The sequence below is a fragment of the Chanodichthys erythropterus genome, chromosome 5, assembly GCF_024489055.1.
Source record: "Chanodichthys erythropterus isolate Z2021 chromosome 5, ASM2448905v1, whole genome shotgun sequence".
Taxonomy (NCBI): Eukaryota; Metazoa; Chordata; class Actinopteri; order Cypriniformes; family Xenocyprididae; genus Chanodichthys; species Chanodichthys erythropterus.
Window position 1 is genome coordinate 532,710 of NC_090225.1, and position 21,840 is coordinate 554,549.

The 21,840-nt window shown below is 38.7% G+C and overlaps 2 protein-coding genes across 5 annotated transcripts; both read right to left on the bottom strand.

Annotated features, from left to right (window-relative positions):
* Nucleotides 1-1,136: 1,136 nt before the first annotated feature.
* Nucleotides 1,137-6,005, bottom strand: LOC137019907 (E3 ubiquitin/ISG15 ligase TRIM25-like). 3 transcript variants are annotated; one of them, XM_067385052.1, is made up of 8 exons: nucleotides 5,853-6,005; nucleotides 4,892-5,483; nucleotides 4,688-4,783; nucleotides 4,274-4,495; nucleotides 4,032-4,182; nucleotides 3,891-3,935; nucleotides 3,454-3,496; nucleotides 1,137-2,341 (listed from the first exon to the last, which is right to left on the bottom strand). In XM_067385052.1, exons 2-8 carry the CDS (start codon nucleotides 5,450-5,452, stop codon nucleotides 2,311-2,313), a joined length of 1,149 nt encoding a protein of 382 aa, XP_067241153.1. In that variant the 5' UTR covers nucleotides 5,453-5,483; nucleotides 5,853-6,005; the 3' UTR covers nucleotides 1,137-2,310. The 3 variants fall into 3 exon arrangements, with proteins under 3 accessions (XP_067241153.1, XP_067241151.1, XP_067241152.1); XM_067385050.1 differs by having other exon boundaries at nucleotides 4,274-4,507; XM_067385051.1 differs by having other exon boundaries at nucleotides 4,274-4,507; nucleotides 5,839-6,005.
* Nucleotides 6,006-10,192: 4,187 nt separating this feature from the next.
* LOC137019908 (E3 ubiquitin-protein ligase TRIM47-like) lies at nucleotides 10,193-21,364 on the bottom strand. Of its 2 annotated transcripts, none has more exons than XM_067385055.1 (7): nucleotides 21,335-21,364; nucleotides 18,634-19,265; nucleotides 17,390-17,485; nucleotides 14,358-14,438; nucleotides 12,313-12,490; nucleotides 12,098-12,152; nucleotides 10,193-11,899 (listed from the first exon to the last, which is right to left on the bottom strand). In XM_067385055.1, exons 2-7 carry the CDS (start codon nucleotides 19,204-19,206, stop codon nucleotides 11,800-11,802), a joined length of 1,083 nt encoding a protein of 360 aa, XP_067241156.1. In that variant the 5' UTR covers nucleotides 19,207-19,265; nucleotides 21,335-21,364; the 3' UTR covers nucleotides 10,193-11,799. The 2 variants fall into 2 exon arrangements, with proteins under 2 accessions (XP_067241156.1, XP_067241155.1); XM_067385054.1 differs by having other exon boundaries at nucleotides 14,322-14,438.
* Nucleotides 21,365-21,840: the final 476 nt, after the last annotated feature.

Sequence of the window (21,840 nt, forward strand, 5' to 3'; positions counted from 1 at the left end):
TTTTGGCAATATAGTGTATCTACACTAGGGCTGGGTAGAAAATAATGAATTCTCAATTTTAATTGATTCTCATTTTTATGAACCGATATTGATTCTTCAATCCCAGGAATCGATTAGTCTAGTCTGTTTTCAGTTGATGAATGAGCAGAATATGTAGCTCCTCCCATCCAATAAATCGCAATAATCTTTGTTACTTTTGATATGAAGCAAAGTCTCAGATTTCAAATGACGTCCATCTTATTATGAGATTCAAAAAATAAATAGCGTTTTGGCGCTGTTTAATGTGGCGTGACGGATCGCTTTAGCGCCTCAGTTAAAGAGAAGCATGTGATCATCCTCTCCTCCGCTTTAATACCAGTTACAGCGAAATAAACATGAACATCTGAAGGTATGTTAAAATATACAGTACAACTTACTGAAATCCGTATCATGTCTCGTGTAATCGCTCAATCAGTGCTTCAACCTCAATAAAACAGCTTCAGTGTCACGTGACGTCACATTTACCTCAGAAAAACACATTCAGTGACCATAAACTCATTATTCTGCTAGAAAAGTGACTCTAGAGAGCAGCATTCTGATAAATATAGCTATGCACCGTTACATATTCATTATAATGTTCTTCAATATTTAATGCATGTTTGAATAAATCAGTTATGACAGCCACGATTTAAGTGTTTATATTTCACAAAAACGAATTGGAGTAGAAATATGATAATGTAATTCTAAACTTTATTTATAATAAAAGCATCATTGAGTGTAATTTAAGTGTTTGTATATAAATAAGTTAATTTAATAAAAGTAATTGAATCGAATTGTGAAAATTGTGTCAATACCCAGCCCTAGTATCTACACCATCCTGAAAAACACTAAAGGCTAAAAATAAATGTAAAAAAAAAATCAAACACATAGCCTATTCTCAAAACATTCACGAAAGGACCTGCAAAACACGTTCAGAGAGAGATTTTAATGTATGAAAAAACGTGCTCAAATAACAAGTGGGATAATGTTATGCCATATGAAAACATAAGCATAAACTATGATGGAAACACTGTTATCGAATAAATTCCTTGATCCGCTTCAAAAAAGACATGAAAAAGGCAACTGGAACTTTATATGTCACTTTTTCCCCTCAGAATTGCGAGTTTATAGCATTTCTCTCAAGAGTCTCAATTCAGAATGTATAACTCGCAATTATCTCACAATTCTGAGGTAAAAAAAAAAAAATGTCGAATTTCTGTTTTTTCCCCTCAGAGTTGTGAGAGATAAATTTGCAACAGCTAGAAAAAAAAAAAGTCAGAACTGCAAACCTTTTTCATTTCGTGGCGGGAACAAACTTCCTCAGTGAGACTCAATACAGTCTTATAACTTGAGTTAGAGTATGGAAAATAACTTTTATTTTTCACCTCTACACACTTTTATCACGTCTGGCCACATTACCTCGTAATGCGTTTTTAGTCTGGTAAGGTTCGTTAAACTCTAGTTAGTGACTTATAGAGATAGACATACTTACAAACCTGCTAGTGTTTATTTGCTCATCACCGTCAATTACTGCACTGTCAGCCACGCTAAAATAACGCAAATGAGCAACAAAACATGGAACAAATTTTGTGCCTCCATATGTGGAACAGGAACTCTGGAGTTGTGATTGACGATCAGTTAAGCTTCAGTCCTGCAGATTTGCCTTATACAACATTACGAGAATCGGTATTTTAATCTATATTTTAACTCGCGTGGTAAAATGTACATTCCCTTTTTGTAGCGTCACCTAATGCTTGACTAGCACTACATTTAAAGAAACAAAAACATGATGCATATCATTATAATCAGTTGGAATGGGAACATTTAATTTTTCGTTGATTTGTACAGATGATCTTTGTGTAAACATATTTATGACAAAGAAACAGAACGCTGAACTTTAACTCCCATCACCAGATGGTGACAGAATTAGGAGAACATTTCTGTTATAGCACCACCTAGTGCTGGAATTTGGAAATATTTTATGTTGCAATGACTTGTCCAAAATTATTCACAACACAATCAAAGGCAAGTCTTTCTCTGTAGCTTAAGGAACTGTTGTGCAACTGACTGACTGAAAATAAACAGATTAAAAAAGGTACAGGTGTTTTACAAATCCCACCTGAGTAATAGTATTTAAAGCCATATTGCTAATTATAATATTTAATGTACTGTAATCTACCCGTATGAGCTGCTATAGAAGCAGACCATCACGCATGTTGCAGCTTTATTGTAATCTAAGAAAAAGAATGAAGTCCAGATGATTTCAAGTGTTGTCAAGGTAAACGTCTCCATCTATCCATATATGAAGTCATCATCAATGTCCCTGCAATCAAAGTTCACATTTAAAGAGCAAACTTACATAAATTATTAACAGATAGTTGCTAAATCAACTACAGAGCAAATGTGCACAATCACTACCGATCTGTAAGATTTTTGTTTTTGAAAGAAGATTGTGTTCACCAAGGCTTCATTTAGTTGGTCATTTATTCTGGGCTTCATTTATTTAAAGCTGCAGTCTGTAAGTTTTGCCTCTTTGTCACCATCTCTGTTTGAAACCTGCAATTGCAGTCATATGTGGAACCGTTATCTGTACGTGGGTTGTGTATCGGCACGGCTCCTCAGCGCAGATGAATCTAATGTTTACTGTCAGTCACTGCATCAGTGTGGATACTGAAGTTCAGAATCACTGACTGAAGTCTTGAAGAATGACAAAAATAAGACTTTTCACTGGAAAATGTCATCTGAACAAGGTCTGCCACTTTTGTTCTGACCAACTGAGAAAAAAAGCGTTACAATAAATCACATAGCCAATGGTGATTAAATCTAACGATCGCTCAGCTCGGATCATGCCAAACCATGCAAATTATTATTATGGTTATACTTGGTTTTCAAATTGTTAACATCAGCATAGTGTGACTATGTGTATTTAGTGTGTATTAGCGTTACCTGTAGATTTCAATTTCTGTAGCCACTCCTCAGTCTGACGTCTTTTGCTTTTGACTACTGGTGAATCTCCAGTTGTCACTGATGACTGTCATTTGGATCTTTATTTATATAAATTATAAGTTTAATTATCTCAGCTGCTGTGAGAATAGGCTATCACAGCATCCTCCCATGATATAGCTACTAGCTGGGACTCGTTCTTTCTGTTTACAGACGTGACATAACGACACAGAAGACGAACGGCTGCAAGCTCAAATTTCCTGCAGAAACCCACCAGTATCGATTTTATTATAAAACATTATTTTTACAAGCTTACCGTTGTGAATCGAGCTAAAGGAGATAGTTTTGAACACTGGCTGGTTATGTACTTGCTCAAAAATTGATTTTGGATAAGTTACGGACTGCAGCTTTAATAAACAATCACTGTCATTTCAATCAAAACTCAATTTTCTATTTTTTTTTTTTTTTTTTTAAATCAATAAATACACTTACCAAATCTGCACTTCCATCCCTGCTTCCATCTCAGACTGGTGAACTTCATTTAAAAAAAAGAAACATGGAAAGAGCTCAAAATGTAAGTAAACAAACAAGTAATGTTTGATTTTCTTAGTGGTTATTGAAACCTTTTGCCAAACTGAGAATAATAAGAGAATAAATGGCCTAAAATATAATCATATTAAAGGATCTTCATGTGCAAGAACTCAGAATGTTTTTCCGGGAAGATCAAATGGGTGTGGCGTTTATGCTTCTAGGATGCATGAAATGAAAAACGAACTTTGCTGTGAGTATATCAGGGAATTGAATCATGTTCAGTCTCTCGTACGAGTGTGAGCACGAGCAATAATCAATAACTAATAACGTGGGTTTCTGAACCCCTTTAAATGATCCATTTTTAATTGTACATTTTCCCTATAGAGAAATGTACTTACTGCTCTGGAACCGTTCGGTTTCTTTGAATATCCGGACATCAGCAACTACAAAGACAGACACACATTATTCACTTACATAATGTGATATTTCTTTCAATAAACGTATGAAGACTGAACTAAAACTTGAAAATGTTATTTCACCTTTGTTTAATATTCTGCCCATGTGCTCCTCACAGACTTCATCCAGATGGTTTTTCAGCTCTGAGAGACACTGCTCTGCTCTCTCAAATGTCAGGTTATTAACATCTCTGGATGAATTGTATTGTACAGATCCAGAAGAGAAAGAGTAATTCTGCAATCATAAGAAAAAAAACAATAATAAGAAAAAAAAACAGTGCAGCATTTCATGAACAAGTAAGCCATCCTCTAGATGTTTTTGCCACCTGGAAGAAATAAATGTGATCCTCTGTCTCTAAAAGCTGCTCCAGTTTACCGTTCTCCTCCTGTAGTTCACAGATCTCCTTCTCCAGTGTCTGTATGTGATTCTCTGCATCTCGTACCTCCTTGTTCTCCTGAGCTCTGATGTTCTCTCTCACCTCAGCTTGTCTCTTCTGAATGGAGCAGATGATCTCACTGAAGATGTTGTCGCTGTGCTCCACTGCTGCCTGTGCAGAGCGCTGTCACACACACACACACACACACACACACACACACACACACACACACACACACACACACACACACACACACACACTAATATCCAGCCTGATCCCACGATAAGAACAGAACTGTGGAGTATGCATACATTTTTGAAAGTATTCCTGCATCACAGCAGTGTCCAGGTTAAAAGGGCGTACCTTAAAAAGGTCCAATTTTTCCTCAGACTGCTGAACCACCCCATCTCTGTCATTTATCAGCTGTAAGAAATCCCTCTGTTTTATTTTCAGTTCCTCCTGAGGATGAATTCACAATCAATAAGAATCCTGTTCTTTATGCAGTCAGTTTATTTGTACATGAATCATCTTGTTTTTGCACTTACATACATACATATCTTACTGTACCTGTATTTGTGCCATCGCATCTGCAGCCGAGACCATTCTATGTCCGCTGTGTTCATTCACCATACAAACCACACAAACACACTTCCGGTCATCATGGCAGTACACCTCCAGAGCTTTATGATGTTGAGGGCAGATCTGCTGCTGGAGATTTGGAGAAGCTTCAACCAGCTTGTGCTTTTTAAAAGCTTCAGACTCATAATGAGGACGGAGGTGAGTTTGGCAGTAAGAAGCCATACAAACCAAACAAGACCTGATGGCTTTCAGTTTTCTTCCTGTGCAAACATCACACGTCACATCTCCAGGTCCAGCTGGAGCTTCCTGCTTCATTCCCTCCAAAATATCAGCTAGTACCTTGGTTCTGCTGAGAGCTGGTCTTTTGTTGAATCTCATCCTGCATGTTGGGCAGCTGTAAACACCTCGATTAGCTTCCCGATCCCATAATTTATTAATACAGTCCATGCAGAAACTGTGACCACAAGAAGTCGTCACTGGATCCTGAAGCAGATTCAGACAGATCGGGCAGTTTAAAGGACCTTCAGGATCAAAGACAGATTCTGCCATTTTGGTGATTTAAAACTCATTGGAAGATTCACTGTAGGAAAAAAAGGGCTTAAAATATTATAAAATCAGAATGGGAATGAAAATAAAATAATGAATCACTATTTCCTGCTTCTGGAGGTTTCAGAAAATGTCACTATATCATCCTAAAAGGCACAATAGAAATCAATTTCAGATTCAGAAGCACATGCCTACATGCTGCTCAGTTCTCGAAACTCTCTCACACAAGAGCTTGACTACACAATCTGAGACACTTTCTTATAAACAATGTTTTCTTCATGTCTTTTTTCATTTTGTTTCATTTTCATTTCATCTGTTACACAACAATTCAAACATTACAGCCATAACAACTAGCTGAGGAGCTTTCACATATACACACAAACACACACTTTTATTAGCCTACCTCTGTCTTGGACCAGTTTCAGTCACTCCACTGTCAACAGAAATAAAACTGAGCGCGTCCACGTGAACAGGTAAAGGAAGAACGCGCTGCTCTTAAAGGGGCAGTGCCCGATTCTACCTGTCACAACCCGAACACCATATGCAGTTGCACCCGGGTGTGTCTCATACGTTCTGAAAAGTGAAGCCACGGGCTCTTTGATCGCCCCCTGGAGGCTGGATGCAGTACAGGTCATAAACCCCGCCCTCTCAATGCAGTCGAATGAGACTTCAGTGAAAACTTAAAAATAAATTCTGCTTCAAATAAAACTTTATGAAAAATGGTTTTGGTCATTTAAGGTAGTTGTTATCACACTGATATATATTCAATTGTTCGTTTTTGTGATGATTTAGATTTTAGCTAGCAATTTGATGCTATAAAAACGGGGCGTGTCGTCATGATTCGAAGTTGATTGACAGCTCAGCTTGTCTGAGGACTGTCGGAGCTTCGAGGGGAGATTGAAGATGTATTAACTAACTGTTAATTTTCGATTTCTTTGTTATTTAACACCAACAAAATGAGTTGTTCAGCAGTAAACTGTACTAACTGACCTACAGGATCTGACGGATCACTGAACCTTTTTCTGTAACATTAAATATGGGTGTTATAAGCTAATTATTAAATGTTATTAGTTAAGATAACACACCTAATGTTAACAATGTCGGGAAAAAGCAGGTGATCGTTATCTGGCAGTTACTTATTATTTTTATGGGTATAAAATAATAATTAGCAGGACAAAACTAATGATAGCTTACTCTAATTACAGCAATCGATCTCCTGTAACGTTAGTTGAACTTGATTTAAAATGGCAGGACCGTTTCTGACGATTTAGAGTTGTTTCTAGTGGCATATTATATTGATTTTATCTACTGAATTTGCTGTTTTAAAAGTATTATTGCTCTAGAAATAGAATAGCCTATTATTTTATAGGTAGAATTTTAAATTGTATATAATTTTTATAGTCTATTTAAAATACATGAATGATGACGCAGTCGTCTGGGCGGAAGTTTGATATCGCGACTCCGCCTCCGGCTCCACTGACGGTTCCTTCTGCGCATGCCCAGGCTCCAAACTTACGTATTGCGTAACATGTCAGCGCCATAGACAGTAAAAGAAATGGACACAGCGACCCCATTGGAACTCAATTGAGTCAAGTGAAGCCCATTTTTAGCGATTTTTAGCACTTCCCTTTCTGACGCGCAGACTCACACTAAGCTTGATGACGTCAGCAACCTGTCTAACAGCTGTAAATCTTCTAGTAGCTGTGCGTGCAAACTGCCATCGTTAATCTTGCAGAGACGGCGAGCTTGAGCGGGGAGTTCTTTGACGTGAGTGAGCAGGAGTAAGTATTCTGATTAATTATTTTGTATAGTATTTTAAAATGTAACGCCAGTACGCCATATTAAGATAATCTCCCCGATTGCCTGCGAGCTTCTCCTTCTGTCTGTACGGTAATTTCTCTAATGTGCGACAGAGAGTCGAGTGGTTATGACGCAATCGTTAGCTTATTTTTACAAAAACTGTTTCTACGGGGCCATAATGTAACATAGAAGATAATGGAGCCCTTTATACATTGTCGTGTATCTTTGGAAATAAATAATGGACAAATGGAGTCTTTAAACACCTCAGATGTAAAGTTATTCACTGTCAAAGTGACGCCAAAATGAATGGGAGTCAATGGGGATGCTAACGCAAGTGAAGTTCTGCTACAAGATGGCGGCACCCGGCCGACTTCAACTTCCGGTCGACTTCCTTGGGCACTGGTCAGCGCCCATTCGGTCGGCCATTTTGGCTTCAGTTCATTACAATGGAAGGAAGCGACGTCGCGTCGTCCATCTTTTTTTACAGTCTATGGTTGCACCACATTGATCTGCCAGTTGTGGGCCTTTCTCTCATGTGGAGACTCACCTAACATGTTTGCATAATTATGCATTTAAAAGTTAATGAACAAATTAGAGAGCTCTGCAAGCAATACTCCCACGATTCTGAATGTACAACTAAACAAAATAACATGTAATTTAATGGCAAAATATTAATTTCTGGACTCTAATTACTGGGGAAAAAAATGTTTAATTGATTTGAATTAAATTGTTCTGAATTAATTCAATGACTCAATAAATACTTGTGGATGAATCAGTGTTTTTAAACAAATCTTTTGAATGATTTAATGACAAATAAAAAAGATGTCGCCACCTAGTGGGGTAAGATGTAATTGATACAGCCATTATTTGAAGCGCCAAATTCGTTTCAAAAGGTGGTTTGCTCTATTTTGATCAATATTGACAGCAATGTTTATACGTTAAGCTTTTATCTCAGCTCTTCTGTGCTAATTTAAATATTTGTAACATAAATAGCTGATTCAGAACTACTCTCACTGGATCAGTGCAGCAGCACAAACACAGATTTAAATGTTCTGGTATGATTCAGTCAAATATTTAATATGGGAGACCCATTGTTATTAATAAAGTAATATCGTGTGTGTGTTTAAATCAATCTTTTACGATCAATCATGCAGCTCTAGACCAAATGCATCTTTATAAAAGTTCACAATGCTGTAGCAGATAATGTGGCTAACATTGAATAAGTATCTTTTTGTTGAGTGTAATCACTCAAACCCTTTTACATAACCGTCAGTATAACACATCCACCATGTTTGTAGTTTTTAACACTTTTATTAGTGTTTGTAGTTCTAATCGAATCTTCGTCCAATTCTGGGTTGTGGGCAATGATTAGAGTGTGCATGGATCTGTACTTCGGATTCTAACGTAGACCATCTGGAATACTCATTTCAACATACTGATTTGGACACTAATTTCTATTTACAATGAATAGTTGTGTAAACAGCACAAATATTTAACATATGTGAAAAGGTATAGAAGAGATGAAAACTGTAAAGCATGCTATCAATAAAAATGTGTTCAATCACAGTTAATGTGTAGGGGCCAATGAGTTTTAGTTTGAAAAACAAAACAAAAAAATCATTGTAGGCCTATTTTTTTTTTTAAAGTCGGCATGAAACAGAAGTTGCAATATTTTTTTCTACCTTATTGTGATGTATATCCAAGTGAAATGGCTTCTTAAATAAGAATATATATATATATATATATATATATATATATATATATATATATATATATATATATATATATATATATTGGACTTAATTTTGTCTATGGGGAATTGATTGGATGGTTGTGGTTTGCTATTGGTCTGTTGCTAGTTAAAAATTAATGTTATTTTAATTTTAAAAGTGTTTGTTTTCCAGTAGATGGCAGCAATCGTCCACTCGTTTTTCATGTCTATCGCCATGAATGAAACAGAGAAATGTGGATCTTTTTTTAAAAAGTAGATTTTACATAAAATGTTGCTATTTATATAAATGTATATATTTAAATTATTACAAATTGAGACAAATAAATAATAAAAATTTCACAAATTCCCAAAAACCCTACAAATATTAATAAAGGAAGTGATATTAGGTTTTTTTTTTTTTTTTTTTTTAAAGTTACATTATGTTACGAAATCACATTACTGTCTGGTTATGTAAGCTAGTTGGAAGGAATATTGTTGCCCATTGTCAATGTGTAATAGCATAGCAAGCAACATAGCATAACATAAGTGATTATATGAGTAAGCTGCATGTTGCCCATGCTTCAATCCACCACTGCTCAGAATCAACATCGTTAAGAGTGTAGCATATTATTTACAAGCTTTTCTTACAAGTGTTTTGATCAAGATTGGTGCTTTTTCTCTCCATGGCTCTTTCCAGCAGGATTTCTTCTCTTTAGCAATTGCTCGAAGCAGTCTTTTCTACACCTGATGCTTTCTGCAGATGTAACACTAAATACATGTGGCGTTTTCTCTGTAATGAGTGTTAAAATAAATGAGCAATGATTGTCCTGGGAATTAAGAGGAAGTTTCTGTGCCATTTAAGATCCTGTTGGATGAAAGTATCTAAAAGTGTTAACGTCTCGCTTCATATAATAATGGGAATATAGTGCCTTGTTCTTGAATTGTATTTTATTAGCTCTAAATACAGCAGTAAAATGAAGTCCAAAGCATTTTGTAATCTTACCAAGCCACCTTCACTAGCCTTCAGAGACAGACCGGCTCCTCCTGCTGGGTCAGGCCAGTTACTGCTTTTTAATGGGTTTTTAACTTTTGAATGGTATTATTGAACACGATTTGAAGTCAATTTGCATATATGCAAGAAAAAAAGAAAGGAAAAAAACACTAAATAGTATTAAAATATATAATTTTTCCCAAGGCAGAAGTAATATTCACATATGCAGTTCATAGGGGACATACACACATAGCATTTACTGCATGACATAATATTTAAACCTATGACATTTTAAATTGATAACTTTTAAACATAGCCTATAACATATTTCACAATTCAGACTTTTTGTCTTGCATTTGCGTTTATTATCTTATTGTGAGTTTATATCACAATTCGAGGGGGAAAAAGTAAGTGGGATATAAACTTGAACTACTGCAGAACTGTCACTTTCTGCCATCCGGTAGGCTCCACCCACAAAAAAATCCCCATCATCGCTGTTTGCAAACACAAAATAGGCTTGTTCGAGACGAAAAAAAGCTGCATCGGTGCTGCGCAGACCGATCATGTATGACATCACAGTACCGCGAGAGCGATTCAAAAGAGTCGTCTGCTCTCCAGCCGCTCTCGCGGTACTGTGATGTCATGCGCCGATCGGTCTGAACAAGCCTAATGCTGCGTTCACACCAGACGCGAATGAAGCGTTAAGCGCGAGTGATTTACATGTTAAGTCAATGCAAAGACACGATAGACATCCTGCGGCGCGGATGACACGATTCAGGTGTTTGACACACGTAATGTGCGATTCGTGCGAAGTAAAAAAAATATGAACTTTGGCGAATATTCGCACAGCGTTAACCAATCAGGAGCTTGTTCTAGTAGTGACGTGATTACGATGTAGCGAGCGGAGGCAGAAATCCGAAACAACAATGGAGGAAAAAAATCATCGTCACTGTATGTGGAAACCTGATACAGATTCGTTTTATAGAAACAGGAATAAAAAGGATCTTGCTCGGAAGAAAGTGAGTGAGGAGGTCAGACAATCTTGTAAGTTGTAAAAAACGCTCTTTACTCAATTTATATACATATTGAGACTACAAGCTAGCTAAAGCCGGTAAATTGAGCTTATTCTCCATCTTTTACAACTACTTTCCCACTGACGAGTTGATGTGTTTATTCAGAGGAAGTGTGCAGAAAGAAGTGGAAGAGTTTGCGTCTGTTGTGAAGTGAATTTTACGCGCGAATAAAGCGAGTAAACTCAAAATGTTCAAGTGCCCAACTACGCTCGATTTATTTGCGCAAGTCGCGTCTGGTGTGAACACCCCATAATAGGTCTATACATTCCCTTATTGTAGCGCCACCTCATGGCTGACTATCACTAAATTTGAAGTCAACACAAAATATAATACATGACGTAATTGAAATTGGAGCATTTGATTTTTGTTGGTTTGTACAGATGATCTTTGGACCAATATCTTTTGACAAAGAAATGGAATGATGGTCCTCAACTTCCATCATAAAATGGTTGCAGAATTATGAGAACATTTCTGTTATAGCACCACCTAGTGCTGGAATTTGACAATATTTTCTGTGGCTCCTCCATACAATTCATTGTCCAATTTGAATGTTCTGGAAACTTTTTCACAACACAAATAAAGGCATCTTTCTCTGTAGCTTATGGAACTGTGTGTGCAACGGTGACTGACTGGGAAAAGGTACGGTTGCTTACAAATCACAGTTTTTAAAGCCATATTACCAATTACAAAAAACAGCCAATAAAGGTCCTATAGATGCAGACCATCTCCAATGTTGGTGCCTTATTGTGATCTAGGAATATTATGATGATGATGTCTAGATGCTTTCAAGGCTGTCAGGGAAACTGCTCTCGATGTGAATCGTGTCTGTGGAGTCTTCAATGTCTGTGGAGCCTTCGGAGTCATCATCATTGTCCCTGCAATCAAAGTACACATTTTAAGGAGCAATCTTACATGAAAATTTATTTGACAGTTGCTAAATGTGCACAATCACTACCGTTCAAACGTTTGGGATCTGTACTTGGTCATTTATTTTGGGCTTCATTTATTTAATAAACATTTCAAACAAAACACATTATTAGAAACAAGGTTTTATTTCTATTTTCAAAACTTACGAAAGCTGTTCCACCACAGATTCAACTGAATCCATCTCTGGTTCTCTCTTCCGTTCTGTGACACATGAAATGAAGAATTAAAAAAGAAGTATGAATCACGTTCAGTCTCTTGTACGTTACATGAGCACAAGCAGTAATAACTAATAACATGAGTTTATGATTTCTACATATAGCCCCTTTTAAATGATCCATTTTTAATTAGAAAATGTACTTACTTTTCGCATGGGTTATTTTTATTACACGTTTGCTTAATATTCTGCCCATGTGCTCCTCACAGACTTCATCCAGCTGGCTTTTCATCGCAGAGAGAGATTGTTTTGCTCTCTCAAATGTCAGGTTATTAACATCTCTGGATGAATTGTATTGTAAAATTCCAAGAGAGAGAGAGTTATTCTGCAATTTAAGCAAAAAAAAACAAAACAAAAAAAACAAAACAAACAAAAAAAATAAATAAATAAGTAGTAATAATACAAACCAGATTCCAAAGAATTTGGGACAAAAAAAAAAGGAATGCAATAATTTACAAATCTCATAAACTTATATTTTATTCACAATAGAATATAGATAACATATCAAATGTTGAAAGTGAGACATTTTGAAATGTCATGCCAAATATTGGCTCATTTTGGATTTCATGAGAGCTACACATTCCAAAAAAGTTGGGACAGGTAGCAATAAGAGGCCGGAAAAGTTAAATGTACATATAAGGAACAGCTGGAGGACCGATTTGCAACTTATTAGGTCAATTGGAATCATGATTGGGTATAAAAAGAGCCTCTCAGAGTGGCAGTGTCTCTCAGAAGTCAGGATGGGCAGACGATCACCAATTCCCCCAATGCTGCAGCCAAAAATAGTGGAGCAATAGTTTCTCAGAGAAAAATTGCAAAGAGTTTGAAGTTATCATCATCTACAGTGCATAATATCATCCAAAGATTCAGAGAATCTGGAACAATCTCTGTGCGTAAGGATCAAGGCCGGAAAACCATACTGGATGCCCGTGATCTTCGGGCCCTTAGACGGCACTGCATCACATACAGGAATGCTACTGTAATGGAAATCACGACATGGGCTCAGGAATACTTCTAGAAAACATTGTCGGTGAACACAATCCACCGTGCCATTCGCCGTTGCCGGCTAAAACTCTATTCTCATATCTAAACATGATCCAGAAGCGCAGGCGTTTTCTCTGGGCCAAGGCTCAATTAAAATGGACTTTAGCAAAGTGGAAAACTGTTCTGTGGTCAGACGAATCAACATTTGAAGTTCTTTTTGGAAAACTGGGACGCTATGTCATCCGGGCTAAAGAGGACAAGGACAACCCAAGTTGTTATCAGCGCTCAGTTCAGAAGCCTGCATCTCTGATGGTATGGGGTTGCATGAGTGCATGTGGCATGGGCAGCTTACACATCTGGAAAGGCACCATCAATGCTGAAAGGTATATCCAAGTTCTAGAACAACATATGCTCCCATCCAGACGTCGTCTCTTTCAGGGAAGACCTTGCATTTTCCAACATGACAATGCCAGACCACATACTGCATCAATTACAACATCATGGCTGCGTAGAAGAAGGATCCGGGTACTGAAATGGCCAGCCTGCAGCCAGATCTTTCACCCATAGAAAACATTTGGTGCATCATAAAGAGGAAGATGCGACAAAGAAGACCTAAGACAGTTGAGCAACTAGAAACCTGTATTAGACAAGAATGGGACAACATTCCTATTCCTAAACTTGAGCAACTTGTCTCCTCAGTCCCCAGACGTTTGCAGACTGTTATAAAAAGAAGAGGGGATGCCACACAGTGGAAAACATGGCCTTGTCCCAACTTTTTTGAGATGTGTTGATGCCATGAAATTTAAAATCAACTTATTTTTCCCTTAAAATTATACATTTTCTCAGTTTAAACATTTGATGTCATCTATGTTGCATTCTGAATAAAATATTGAAATTTGAAACTTCCACATCATTGCATTCTGTTTTATTCACAATTTGTACAGTGTCCCAACTTTATTGGAATCGGGTTTGTAATAATAATAATGAAGAGTATAACAGAATCAACAGTGCAGCATTTATGAACAAGTAAGCTATCCTCTAGAAGTTTTTGACACCTGGAAGAAATAAACATGATCCTCTGTCTCTAAAAGCTGCTCCAGTTTACGGTTCTCCTTCTGTAGTAAACAGATCTCCTTCTCCAGTGTTTTTATGTGATTCTCTGCATCTCGTACCTCCTTGTTCTCCTGAGCTCTGATGTTCTCTCTCACCTCAGCTTGTCTCTTCTGAATGGAGCAGATGATCTCACTGAAGATGTTGTCGCTGTGCTCCACTGCTGCCTGTGCAGAGCGCTGTCACACACACACACACACACACACACACACACACACACACACACACACACACACACACACACACACACACACACAAAACACACACACACACACACAAAACACAACTTCTGACACACTGGACCAGGAAACATTATCTAGCTGAAACATTTGTAAAAACTGATAGCACTTTACGATTGAGTCCCATTAGTTAACATTAGCTACCCTTGTGTGTCCTTATGGACATTTGTCTTTTTTTTTTTTTTTTTTTTTTAAATCATTTTGCTTGTGTTAATGCCAACTGCATACATTTTGGCACAAGTGTGTATATTTATTGGAATTTTATTATTTCACCCTCATTTCCTTTAATAAATCGATTTTAGACTGGTAACACAAATAGTTCCTCTCAGGACCATAAGGACAAAAATGTCCCTATTGAAACTGCAAGTTTTAATCACAGGGCCATTTAACTATAAAATGATGCAGTCTTTGTTAATTGGCTTTCATTCTGCTGGCTAGGATTCAAAATTACAATTTTTACTTTTTTTTTTTTTTTCAGATGGTGCCATTTTCTTAGGTTTGACCTATAAAGCAAATAGGGACAGATGCCTCTGCCACCGGATGGGGGGCCACGTACAACGGGCATGCAGTGTCGGGTCATTGGACGGGGCCTCAACTGCATTGGCATATCTATTGCCTGGAGTTGCTAACAGTACGTCTTGCTCTGGGCCGCTTCAAGGAGCTGCTGTCAGACAAGCACATACTGGTCCGCTCAGACAGCTCTGCGGCCATTGCGTACATCAACCATGAGGGCGGCCTACGTTTCCGTCGCAAATCACAACTCGCCCGCCATCTCTTGCTATGGAGTCAGAAGCGTCTGAGGTCGCTTCGTGCCATTCATGTCCCAGGTGTGCTCAACCGTGCAGCCGACAAGCTCTCACAGCAGCCTCCACTTGCGGGCGAGTGGCGGCTCCATCCCCAGGCGGTCCAGCTGATCTGGCAGCACTTCGGCGAGGCCCAGGTAGTCCTATTTGCCTCCCCAGAAACTGCCCATTGCCAGTGGTTTTATTCTCTGATCGGTGGCACGCTCGGCACGGATGCCCTGGCACACAGCTGGCCCCAGGGCCTAAGCAAATATACATTTCCCCCAGTGAGCCTTCTCGTACAGCTCCTGTGCAAGGTCAGGGAGGACGAGGAGCAGGTCTTGTTAGTGGCTCCATACTGGCCCACTTGGACCTGATGCTCCTCACGACAGCCCCTCCTTGGGATCTGACCCTGGTTCTTACATCTCTCCGGGGTCATCCCTTCGAACCTTTGCAATCAGTCAAGTTAAAAATACTGTCTCTTAAGACCGTCCTCCTGGTTGCATTGTCTTCACTTAAGAGGGTAGGGGATCTGCACGCATTTTTGGTCGACGAATCGTGCCTAGAATTTGGGCCCGGTGACTCTCACGTCATCCTGAGACCCCGGCCCGGATATGTGCCCAAGGTTCCTACTACTCCCTTCAGAGATCAGGTAGTGAACCTGCAAGCGCTGCCCTCGGAGGAGGCAGACCCAGCCCTAGCTTCACTCTGTCCCGTCCGCGCTCTGCGTGTGTACGTAGACAGAACGCGAAGCTTCAGGACCTCAGATCAGCTCTTCGTCTGTTACGGAGGCCAGCAGAAGAGAAAGGCTGTCTCCAAGCAGAGGATGGCCCACTGGATAGTGGATGCCATCGCCCTGGCGTACGAATCCCAGGGCGAGCCTTGCCCGTTCGGTTCAGAGCCCACTGATGCCAGTGTCTGATGCCAGGCCAACATCCGTCACTGACGTTGTCTGTTGGCTGGGTTCCATATGTTCCATATGAGCAGTCCCATACGTGTAATTGTCTTTCCCTTAGCAGAGCCAGCTCTGTTGTCACCTGTCAGACGTGTCTTCCCCTTCCCAGGTGGAGCCGTCCCAGGGACTTCATATGCGTACTGCCCCTCCGGGCCAGTCCATATGTGTATTCTCCACATAAATTCCTCCCCTACTGGGTAGGTTGTGGCCTCCGCAGCGTCCCCTACGGGTTTGCAACCCCAGTGTAGTCTAGTTTACTTAGTGGGTATTTCGGTAATGGCAGTAGACTCTCTCGGCGTAAGCTCACCCCCTTCACCGTCCCAGTTGGTGCAACGGGTGGCTGGAGCTTGCACTGGGCACTGGAAGGGTTTTCGTAACTGTGGCGCTTTATTTGGGATCCCAATTCACCGGTCACTACTGAAAGGGAACGTCTTGGTTACGTATGTAACCCTCGTTCCATTTTTTGAGATATTAACCTCAAATTTGGAACACAAGTTGTTTAGATTTATGGCTTTGATTTTCTAGCAGATTTAGAGTTCAATGTGATTCATAAAATATATTTTATATAAAAAATATTGATAAATAATTTTAATAAACTTAATCCTCTATAACTTTTTCCACTTTATAACATTTACAATTAATCTACCAAAGGATTCCTTTAAAATGAGAAAAGTTTTGTGTAACTTTTTTAACTGACGCTCAGGGGTTAATGTATCAATTAATTAAGAACAATAAATTTGTTACAGTATTTATTGATCTTTTTTGTTAAGGTTATATGGGTCATACAGTGAAAACACAGTGGCTTCATGAATATGGAAACGTTGCTGTTTGTTTCAGTCAAGTGATCAAGGATTTATTTTATTCAATATTGACGCAAACACATCTCCAAATACTATCCCATTAACTTTTTCAACTTTATTTTGATAGCACAGATATAGAGAGGAACAGGACCACGAGCCGGGACTCAAACTCAGAAGCAGCGTGTGGCACAAGGCCCCTACTTTTTATTCAACTTGCGCACGTTTGTTGTTAATTATTTATTTGTTATCAGCAATAAGCAATAACAAACCCTTATATATATATATATATATATATATATATCTATATATATATATATATATATATATATATATATATCTGTTAATCACACTTACTTTATAAGAGATCACAGCTTCCTTAAACTGCTGAACCTCCTCCTTCAAGTCATTGGTTTTCTGAATGAAATCCATATTTTTTATTTTCAGTTCCCCCTGTGAATGAATTCTCAATCAATAAAAATCCTGATTTTCAACTTAAAACAGCAATAAAATCAACAGTCGAATGGATTCAAAATACTTGCATTTGTCAGCTTACTTCATCTATTGTTACTAATTTGTTACCATGAGCTACTTATTCTTACAAACAAGATATTCTTTAAAAGGGTCATGAACTGAAAAATCAAAAATAACACCAGCCAGAGGATCCTAATGCAGGAATATGGTCATTTATTTTCAACAATGTCTAAGTTGAGCTTTATTTATTTGTATTCAGTACATTTCACTGTGGATTCTTTGGTAAACGCCCAACTTCACGTTGTTTCTCTTAGTAGAATGAATATAATCTGTTATTTAAACGATGATTAAATTATGTATAGAAGCGATCAAAGAACGCTCCCTTTACAATTGCTTTTCAAGAGAGTAAACTTAGCTATTTCATATGCAAATATGTCAGCCAATCACAGCAGTGGGCGTTTACAGTGAAGTCTCACAGCAGACACACCCCTAAAACAGTGTTCAAATCAGAGAATAAAAAAAGGGTAGGAGAAATGACTTATTTCTAAATTATGAAAATTTTTAATGTTAAAGGAGTAAGTTGTTTTTCAATAATGCTGTTGGACATTGTTGACACTTGAAATCAACCCAATCAAACCCACCCCTCTGTTCATTGCTCCGCCTCCAAAACTCACTCTCCAATCCTAACCACCCTGCTCCGAGCCGGTTTCGAACCCTGGCTGCTGGCAGGCGAGGCGAATGCACTACCAATGACATTAACATATCTAATATTGACACGGGTCCTAAAGTGCTTGCCCAGTCACAAACCTTCATTCCAGTGATATTCTTTTGTATCGTCTCATTTCACTTTCTGTAGTTTTTTTCCCCTTTTTTTCAAATCTCCCTCTTGCTCGTTTTGTTTCCTCAACTGCACTGATTGGTTAGACGTTTGTTGTTGGTGTCAGCCCGACTCACTTCCAAACAGTGTTTTTTTAAAAACTACTTACCCCATCTTTAAAAGCATACTAACATTATAAGTGAACCACAGGAAACATTCAATAACAATAAAACAACGCAGTTCATGACCCCTTTAATATCTCAATTACTTATCTTACAGGTAAAATTAGATGTGTTCCTTGATGTCTTACTTGTTTTTTTGCCATTTCATCTGCAGCCGAGACCATTCTATGTCCGCTGTGTTCATTCACCATACAAACCACACAAACACACTTCCGGTCATCATGGCAGTAAACCTCCAGAGCTTTATGATGTTGAGGGCAGATCTGCTGCTGGAGATTTGGAGAAGCTTCAACCAGCTTGTGCTTTTTAAAAGCTTCAGACTCATAATGAGGACGGAGGTGAGTTTGGCAGTAAGAAGCCATACAAACCAAACAAGACCTGATGGCTTTCAGTTTTCTTCCTGTGCAAACATCACACGTCACATCTCCAGGTCCAGCTGGAGCTTCCTGCTTCATTCCCTCTAACATATCAGCGAGTACCTTGGTTTTGCAGAGAGCTGGTCTTTTGTTGAATGCTGTCAGGCATTTTGGGCAGCTATAAACACCTCGATTAGCTTCCTGATCAGCTTCCTCGTCCCAGAATTTATTAATACAGTTCATACAGAAACTGTGACCACAAGTAGTCGTCACTGGATCCTTAAACAGATTTGGACACATCGGGCAGTTTAAAGGATTCTCATGATCAAGGACAGATTCTGCCATGTTGGTGTTTTCAAACCCAGTGGAAGATTCACTGTAGTAAAACAGGAGTTCACAATCTTCTGAAATCAGAAAGGTACTGCAATGAAAATGAAAGTAAAAAGAATAAACCACTATTTCCTGCTTCTGGATGTTTCTTAAGTTCACTATATATACAGATATAGCTCTACAGGTGCTGGTCATATAATTAGAATATCATCAAAAAGTTGATTTATTTCACTAATTCCATTCAAAAAGTGAAACTTGTATATTATATTCATTCATTACACACAGACTGATATATTTCAAATGTTTATTTCTTTTGATTTTGATGATTATAACTGACAACTAAGGAAAATCCCAAATTCAGTATCTCAGAAAATTAGAATATTACTTAAGACTAATACAAAGGATTTTTAGAAATCTTGGCCAACTGAACAGTATGAACATGAAAGTATGAGCATGTACAGCACTCAATACTTAGTTGAGCTCCTTTTGCCTGAATTACTGCAGCAATGCGGCGTGGCATGGAGTCGATCAGTCTGTGGCACTGCTCAGGTGTTATGAGAGCCCAGGTTGCTCTGATAGTGGCCTTCAGCTCTTCTGCATTGTTGGGTCTGGCATATCGCATCTTCCTCTTCACAATACCCCATATATTTTCTATGAGGTTAAGGTCAGGCGAGTTTGCTGGCCAATTAAGAACAGGGATACCATGGTCCTTAAACCAGGAACTGGTAGCTTTGGCACTGTGTGCAGGTGCCAAGTCCAGTTGGAAAATGAAATCTGCATCTCCATAAAGTTGGTCAGCAGCAGGAAGCATGAAGTGCTCTAAAACTTCCTGGTATACGGCTGCATTGACCTTCGACCTCAGAAAACACAGTGGACCAACACCAGCAGATGACATGGCACCCCAAACCATCACTGACTGTGGAAACTTTACACTGGACCTCAAGCAACATGGATTGTGTGCCTCTCCTCTCTTCCTCCAGACTCTGGGACCCTGATTTCCAAAGGAAATGCAAAATTTACTTTTATCAGAGAACATAACTTTGGACCACTCAGCAGTCTTTAGCCGCTTCTGACGCTGTCTGTTGTTCAAGAGTGGCTTGACACAAGGAATGCGACATCTGAAACCCATGTCTTGCATACGTCTGTGCGTGGTGGTTCTTGAAGCTCTGACTCCAGCTGCAGTCCACTCTTTTTGAATCTCCCCCACATTTTTGAATGGGTTTTGTTTCACAATCCTTTCCAGGGTGCGGTTATCCCTATTGCTTGTACACTTTTTTCTACCACATCTTTTCCTTCCCTTTGCCTCTCTATTAATGTGCTTGGACACAGAGCTCTGTGAACAGCCAGCCTCTTTAGCAATGACCTTTTGTGTCTTGCCCTCCTTGTGCAAGGTGTCAATGGTCGTCTTTTGGACAACTGTCAAGTCAGCAGTCTTCCCCATGATTGTGTAGCCTACAGAACTAGACTGAGAGACCATTTAAAGGCCTTTGCAGGTGTTTTGAGTTAATTAGCTGATTAGAGTGTGGCACCAGGTGTCTTCAATATTGAACCTTTTCACAATATGCTAATTTTCTGAGATACTAAATTTGGGATTTTCCTTAGTTGTCAGTTATAATCATCAAAATTAAAAGAAATAAACATTTGAAATATATCAGTCTGTGTGTAATGAATGAATATAATATACAAGTTTCACTTTTTGAATGGAATTAGTAAAATAAATCAACTTTTTGATGATATTCTAATTATATGAACAGCACCTGTGTGTGTGTGTGTGTGTGTATGTGTGTATATATATATATATATATAAAAAAAAAAAACTGTATTTACTAGGCTGTATATCTGCACCATCCTAAGAAAAACACTACACAAATGTACAATTCATAAACACATTTGCCCTACTGTAAATACACCCTGCTGCTTCTCAAAGCACTCTCACACAAGAGCTTGACAAGAGTTGAAATCACACTTTATAAACGCAGTGTTGTTTGCCGGGTTTGTCAGGTTCAGTAGAGGTTTAAGGACTTTTGGTGTAAATCTACTATAACAATACAAATATAAAACAATACAGCCATAACTTCCTGAGCTAGATTGTGGATAAATACCTTACATTTTTCACCATAACACACAAACACACTTTTATTACCTCTGACTTGGACCAGTCTGTCACTCCACTGTCAACCGTGTTACTGGAAAAAATTAAATAACACAAATGTGTAAAGGAAATGGAATAGATTTTTTATGAGCATGTGATTCGTGTTTACCGCAGAAGGAAACTGAACAGGAAACGAGTGGGCTGCTGTTAAAGAGGCAGTGGCAATTCTACCTGATACAACCCGAGCACTACTGCTGAACTACTTCTGCCTTCTACAACTCAAGAGTTTCTGGTAACGAATGAGGGTGACTTGACTTGAAAATGTACATAAGAGTTGTACACTGATCAGGCTTCCTAATAATGTTTTGCCAAAACAGCCCTGACCCGTGGAGGCATGGACTCCTCTAGACCCCTGAAGGTGTGCTGTGGTATCTGCACCAAGATGTTAGCAGCAGATCCTGTAAGTCCTGTAAGTTGTGAGGTGGAGCCCCCATGGATTGGACTTGTTTGTTCAGCACATCCCACAGACGCTTGATTGGATTGAGATCTGGGGAATT